Source organism: Pecten maximus, chromosome 19, assembly GCF_902652985.1.
Source record: "Pecten maximus chromosome 19, xPecMax1.1, whole genome shotgun sequence".
NCBI lineage: Eukaryota > Metazoa > Mollusca > Bivalvia > Pectinida > Pectinidae > Pecten > Pecten maximus.
Window position 1 is genome coordinate 28600726 of NC_047033.1, and position 7985 is coordinate 28608710.

Genomic DNA, 7985 nt, shown 5'->3' on the forward strand with positions numbered 1-7985 from the left:
CTTCCGTAAGGTAGCCAAAATTCTGTCAATCGCTGTGGGTGAAATGCTTTAATGGAGTTTTGTTGGAACTCCATCAGAATGGAGCGGGCGTGTTTTGGTATGAATTAGAAAACTTTGGCGTTTTGTTTTGAAAGAACTTTCGGAACTGAATTTAGTTTTGTTCTAAAATTTGTTTTGTCCTCCCGAAAATACAGCCGCTACAACTTTCAAGGTATTGTGGTCTGGAGTTTGTACAGGAATCGGACACAAAAGGGATTTATATAAAAGTGTGTTCAAAAGTTGCCATTTCGATTTCTACAAGAAACAGGACAAGATACTGCTGCATCACAGATGATCACAGGTAACGGTTGCTATAGCTAGCTGACATAAAGACCATTCATTATCGTTAGCCAGTCATATACGGAGACAATTCGGACATAAAATGGAAATTTGAATCACAATAGTGATAATAAATTCTCACTATTTCATTACACAGTGTGTACACTCTAATGTATGTAGACCAGATACTTATCATAGTAGAAGCTGTTGGTCTTGCACCAGAATTCTGATAATTCTGTGATGCACTAGATAATTTTTGCAATGTCCACATTTATGCTATAAGTATAAAGTATAAAAATTATGTGCACTTGCTGCATTTCCAGAAGCTTGTAGATTTGACAAGAGAATTTGTCATGGAAACACAACGGAAATGATACCACAAGTTACAAACATTTTTTTTATAATTTTTTATTTTCCAAAACACATATATCATTAACAATCAATGATTTTAATATATCACCTGCATACTACTGCCATCATCTTTTAACAATTATCCTCACTACTCACAATTATCTTCATCCTCATCATATCATCCTCTTACTCCTTCTCCTCATCATCATCCAATCATCATCATCATCATCATCATCATCATCATCATCATCCTCTTCAAGCATCATCATCATAATCATCATCATCATCATCATCATCATCATCATCAGCAGCAGCAGCAGCATCATCATCATCATCATCATCATCATCATCATCATCAATAGTCATCATCATCATCATCATCATCATCATCATCATCATCATCATCATTCAATCACCATCATCCTCATCATCATCATCATCAATCATAATGCATCATCATCATGATTAACCCTCAATAAAACTCACAATTTTTTTCATCCTCAGCAGCAGCAGCAATATTCACATCATAGGTGCAATTCATTATCAATGACATATATGTAACATAATTTTTTTTCTTTCTCACACACACTCGCAGTCACAACAAAGTCAATATACAGACTTTTGCACTTTCAAATACACACATCAACACACACACACCCTCATCACACACAAACATACACAAAAGCAAACACTTTTGTACATAATATGTAGGAGAGAGAGAGAGAGAGAGAGAGAGAGAGAGAGAGAGAGAGAGAGAGAGAGATGTGCCATTTCGTATAATAACAGATTATCGCAATGTGCTTAATAACATACAAAAACAAAAAAAACAAAAAAAAATAGTTGAGAAGTATTGTCAAGAGTTGGGTGTTGTCTGTAAAAGTTTATCCCATTTTTTCCATCTATTATGAAATGTTTCTATATTTCCCTTATCTTTACCAATAAAAACATATTTTTGAATATTATAATTATCTCTAATAGTAAGTTTCAGTGCTTGTACTGATAGAATTTGTTGTAAACATCTTGTTCTATAGATGTACTGCTTCATAATGAGTAATATAAGATTATCTGTTTTATAATATATATTTTTCTTGTTTCTCATGCCAAAAATGAAAGTTTCTTTATTGAAAGTAAATGGAATCATTAGCGTATCTAACAAAAATTCAAAGTTATCAAAAAATGACTGTACTTCTTTGCATTCCCATAATAGATGTACAATTGTTTCTGATTCTGTTTTACAGAAGAAGCAGATTGGACTACCAGTCAATCCGATTTTGAATAAATATGAATTAGTGGTTAATATATCCTACAAGTCAAACGATTGGTCCCCGGGTAACCAGACGACCAATCACAAACGGCCTTACAAATAAGACCACTTCCGCCAGCATGGCGGCGAAGTAGGCAGGCATAACAAACAGGCGACAAGCGCTCTGCAACACAATACCGGGATTATATGGCCATAATAACACCCGGCACAACAAAAATGGAACCAAAAGGTAAACTATTTCCCCTACATGGCTAATACAATGACACGACCAAACAAAGGGGTAAAACTCCTAATTTAATAACTTATTAAAAACCGATTCCGCCACACTCCTCCCCTCAAAGATCAAGGTAATCTTTATCAATGTAATACAATAAAAATGCCCTAAAGATTTCCTTGTCAATTATCATTGAAATGACTTTTAACAGAGTTGATGTACAATAACTCACTTCTAATAGATGGACATTTGATAAATTAATGGACAAATTCTCGTGATGGATGGACATGCAACTTAGAGATGTACATTCATTTTTTTTAATTTAACAATTACAGTATACAATGAAGGGAAAAAAATATATAGTTAATAAAATGGACAATTCCTTTCATTTTTATTATCGTTACCGGAATTCAGGCTGAGCTCCCAAAGACCACTTCCCTGATGAACTGATCCGCCCTCTCCGTCGGCGATCCCAGTCTGGGAGGAAGGATGTCCCCGGGGTCCACGAACCGTGAGTTCGTAACATGAACCTCCCTGAGGTGTCCCACGGGCTCATGTCTCCGGGCATGCCTCTTGGCGTCGGATCTGCGTCGGCGGGCGAAGTTCCGTCCACAGGCCTGGCAAGTCACAAGGATCCTGGTTGGCTTGTGAACGGCAGACCAGTGGTCCAGGTATCTGGCCAGAGTCCTGTAAACCAGGTCACCACATCCCAAAACCACACAAGTCATTCCCCCGGTGGGGAATATGGGACGAAGCTCCTCAGTGAACTCGAGGAGTTCTACCTCCCCCACGGCAACATCTAGTACGTCCATGGCTACCAAAATAATGATAAACTGTAACCTAAATTCTGTATTCTAACCTCTATCTGACTGTGATATACTACCCAGCACCTTGTGTTGTTTTCCAGGGTCACACCAGTATATATATATATAAAGTAGCTAATGTACCGGGTAGAAATAGTAAATTAACTTTGATAACACAAAAAACAAAAAACAAAATGTTAGACTATTTCCACACCTGAACAGTGTTAAGCAGTACTACATGTATGATAAAAAAAACAATTACTGCTTTACATTGCAAAATAAATGTACCGCCTGTCAAGTCCTACCCCACCAAAAATATTATAACATTTTTTTTTTAAATTGACCAACTCAGCTTTATTTCAGGAGAAATATATAAACTGAACTATGCAGCTCTATCGAGCTGAAGTTAGCAGCGGATTCGTTATTCGTTATTGGGGATTCGAATAACGAATCCGCTGCCAGCAGCGGATTGGGGATTCGAATAACGAATCCGCTGCCAGCAGCGGATTGGGGATTCAGTTTTTTAGGTTTAAATTATGTTTCTTTTTATTGACATTTTGACGATTGGATTCAAATAAATCCGTTTCAGCCGTGGATTAGAGATTCACTTACATATAAGTATTTTTCTTATTATATGTGATTGGGGATATCGAATAACGAATCCGCTGCCAGCAGCGGATTGGGGATTCAGTTTTTTAGGTTTAAATTATGTTTCTTTTTATTGACATTTTGACGATTGGATTCAAATAACAAATCCGTTTTAGCCGTGGATTAGAGATTCACTTACATATAAGTATTTTTCTTATTATCTGTGATTGGGGATATCGAATAACGAATCCGCTGCCAGCAGCGGATTGGGGATTCAGTTTTTTAGGTTTAAATTATGTTTCTTTTTATTGACATTTTGACGATTGGATTCAAATAACAAATCCGTTTCAGCCGTGGATTAGAGATTCACTTACATATAAGTATTTTTCTTATTATATGTGATTCGGGATAACTATCGAATAACGAATCCGCTGCCAGCAGCGGATTCGTTATTCGAATCCCCAATCCGCTGCTGGCAGCGGATTCGTTATTCGATATCCCCAATCACATATAATAAGAAAAATACTTATATGTAAGTGAATCTCTAATCCACGGCTGAAACGGATTTGTTATTTGAATCCAATCGTCAAAATGTCAATAAAAAGAAACATAATTTAAACCTAAAAAACTGAATCCCCTGGCAGCGGATTCGTTATTCGATATCCCCAATCACATATAATAAGAAAAATACTTATATGTAAGTGAATCTCTAATCCACGGCTGAAACGGATTTGTTATTTGAATCCAATCGTCAAAATGTCAATAAAAAGAAACATAATTTAAACCTAAAAAACTGAATCCCCAATCCGCTGCTGGAATAACGAATCCGCTGCTAACTTCAGCCCGCTGCTCTATCGTAGGACAGACTAAAATAGGTGAATTACCATAACTTCATGTACTTTTATAAAGTTTTATTTCTAAAATACTACATATTTAAAAACTAGAGATCTAAAATCTCTCTGGGTTTGACCGTCTTACCCACTCGGGTACGTGTGGGCGGACCTGGTGAGGGGGAGCTGATAGCCTCCTCCTCCTCCTCCTCCTCCTCAGAGGAACATTCATCTACACAGGGGTTCGAGCCCTCCTCAATGGAGGTTTCGAGAGTGTCTCCCAACAACCAGTTAACAGGCGGGTTCTCGCCTTCATATAGCTTCAGGTGGTCAACGTGTACATTTATACCCACGGACTCCCTATTCCTCTGGATCCTATATGTCACCCCAGATATTTGTTTAACAACTAGATAGGGACCCGTCCACCCCAACCCTAGCTTCTGGTTTACCTTGGGTGGGTACCACCTCCAGACCCATGATCCTATGTCATAATTTCTTGCTTTCAGTTTGGAATCATAGTTACGTTTCTGAAGGCGAGCAGCTTTACCAAGATTGGAATTGGCAAATTCAAAGTTAGTTTGCATGCTGTGTCTAAGCCACTCTACATACTCTACAGGACACTGTTCCGGGGTATGAGAAGGGGTACCTGCCATCAAATCTATGGGGACAAACACCTCCCGTCCTAGCATCATGAGATTTGGTGTACAGTGTGTACTCTTGTGCTCAGACGCCCGATATGCCATAAGTAAATAGGGCAACTGGTCGTCCCAGTTAAGTTTGTCCTGATCAATATAGATGGAGAGCATCTGTTTAAGGGTACGGTTAAACCGTTTAACCAGTCCATCAGACTGGGGACGATAGGGAGTAGTCCTAGATTTCTGGACACCTAAAAGGGCACATACCTCCTTAAACAACTCGGACTCGAATTCTCTACCCTGATCAGTATGAAGTTGGACTGGGCAACCAAAGCGACTAAATACCTCTGTCACCAGTTTATCTGCTACAGTCAAAGCTGTATGATTGGGTACGGCGAATGCCTCTGTCCACTTAGTATAATAATCTCCAAATACTATTATAAAAGATTTCCATTGCCTGAAACTGGTAAAGGCCCCATAATATCTACTGCTACACACTCTAGGGGAGCACGAACTTTGAACTGTTGTAATTGGGATTTACCTACCCCCGGGCCAGGTTTACACATGGCACAATGATCACATGATTTACACCACCTCTGAATATTATCGGTCATGCCTGCCCAATAGAACCTTCTCCTTACAGTCTCTATTGTTCTATCCCTGCCAAAATGTCCGGCTGTTTGACTAGCATGTAACTGTTCAAAAATGGATTTCCTAATGGACCATGGGGCTACCAACTGTAGGCTTATCTCCCCTGTACTAGTCTCAAACCTTCTGTAGAGCAAACTGTTCTCTATAACTAGGCTATCCCATTGGGACCACAACTGTTTGGCTTCCCCCGGCCAATCGGATATTGACTCCCTAGTAGGTTTGACAGATGAGTCCTTAAGGCTCTCTAGCATAGATTTTAAACCCCGATCTTCCAACTGGAACTCCAAAAGTTCATCCCTAGTCCATACCTGAAGCCAATTAGCCCTCTGATCAGTACCTACATTTTCTGTTACAGGGTTAATGGAAACTGAGGGCTGGTGACAGCCACTGTCCTGGAGGGAACCTGCCTGACCACAATCATTACAATTCTGATTTCCACACTTCCTACTGGGAACCCTAGATAGAGCATCGGCATTACCATGTTTATTTCCTGCCCTATGCCTTATTTCACAGTCATAAGTTTCAATTACACTCAGCCACCTAGCCAACATACCCTCGGGATCTTTGGAATTTTTAATCCATATGAGTGGGGCATGATCAGTACGTAGGAGAAATTTCATGCCAAACAAATAGTGCCTGAACTGTCTAAGGAAGATAACCACAGCTAACAACTCCCTTTTAGTAGTACAATAGTTCTGCTGGGCAGTGTTAAGGGTTCTGCTCGCATAAGACAACACCCTCTCCTCCCCGTCCTGTACCTGAGATAGAACTGCACCTATTCCAAAGGAACTAGCATCTGTATCCAGAATAAACTGGCCACCGGTCTGGGGAAAGGACAATATGGGAGTAGTCAGTAGAGCTGACCTAAGCTGCTGATAGGACTCTTCACAACTATCATCCCAATGAAATGGCACATTTTTCTTAGTCAACCTGGTTAAGGGAGCCGCTAATTGTGAGGAATCACAGACAAATCGCCTGTAGTAGCCTACTAATCCTAGAAAGCTTCTAATCTCAGACCTGTTGGCAGGCCTTGGCCACTCTTGTACTACCTTAGTTTTCTCTGGGTCACACTTAACCCCCTCTTCTGACACCACGTGTCCTAGAAATGTCACCTCTCTACGAAACAACACACATTTCTTGGGTTTTAACTTGAGATTTGCAACCCTAAACTTCATGAACACTAGCCTAAGACTGTGTAGTGCCTCTTCAAACCCTGCACCAAACACTATCACATCGTCAAGATAGCACAAACACTTTTTCCACCTGAGCTCACCCAGTACACAACTCATAAGGCGTTCAAATGTAGCACAAGCATTGGTCAAGCCAAATGGCATTACTTTAAACTGAAACAATCCTATATGCGTTGAGAACGCAGTCTTTGAGCGATCAGAATCTGACATTTTGACTTGCCAATATCCACTAGCCAAATCTAAAGTACTAAACCAAGTATTGCCACTCAACCTCTCTAGTGTATCATCTATGCGGGGTAATGGGTATGCATCTTTTTGGGTTACTGTGTTAAGCTTTCTAAAATCAATACAAAATCGACAACTACCGTCCTTCTTAGTAACCAGACAAACTGGGGATGACCAAGGGCTATCACTGGGTTCTATAACACCCCCTTTAGCATCTTATCAACCTCCTGCTCCACTAATTCCCTCTTTGCTAAAGGAACTCTACGTGCGGGAACCTTAATGGGTTTGGCATCATGAGTTTCAATTTTATGGGTTGTGACATCTGTCTGCCCAAAAGTTCCACTATCATCTACAAAAATATCCTGGAGTTCATGTAAAAGACTAGTCACTGACTCTATCCGTGGCTGGGTCAACTGGCTTGAACTCCTGTCGAGTAATGTCTGTAGATGTGTGGGGCACTCTATGTTCGGATCTTGTCCCTTGTGGGATGGTACTGGAATCATCTAACCCAACAACCTCATCTACCGCATTCACTGTCCCTAAGACGGAATCTGAGGCCAACCTTACACCCTTATCCCCGAGATTAACAACTGATACCAAGACCTTGCCTTCTGTAGGTTGTACAAGACTCCGAGCTATAAATAGACCTTGGTTTCTCCAGCTAAGGGTAGGCTCTATAACCCCTATGGTGTTTGTGAAACACCCAGATGTTTTACATTCAACAAGTTGTTCTGACTGAGCGGGAACCACAACCTTCCTAGATAATCTTATCCTAGCACAGTTACTAGTCCATTGTTTAAACAGCTTAATCTTGCCTACTGAGGTCCTGAGGGTCTGTTTACCTATCAACAATTCACAACTGTATTTCTCCAGAAAATTCACACCTAAGATTCCGGGTAGGTTATCAAGGGAAGCA

At 40.1% G+C, this 7985-nt stretch overlaps 1 protein-coding gene across 1 annotated transcript; it reads right to left on the minus strand.

Annotated features, from left to right (window-relative positions):
* Window positions 1-2557: 2557 nt before the first annotated feature.
* LOC117317503 lies at window positions 2558-7054 on the minus strand. Its single transcript, XM_033872317.1, has 3 exons — window positions 5645-7054; window positions 4517-5414; window positions 2558-2961 (listed from the first exon to the last, which is right to left on the minus strand). Exons 1-3 carry the CDS (start codon window positions 7052-7054, stop codon window positions 2558-2560), a joined length of 2712 nt encoding a protein of 903 aa, XP_033728208.1.
* Window positions 7055-7985: the final 931 nt, after the last annotated feature.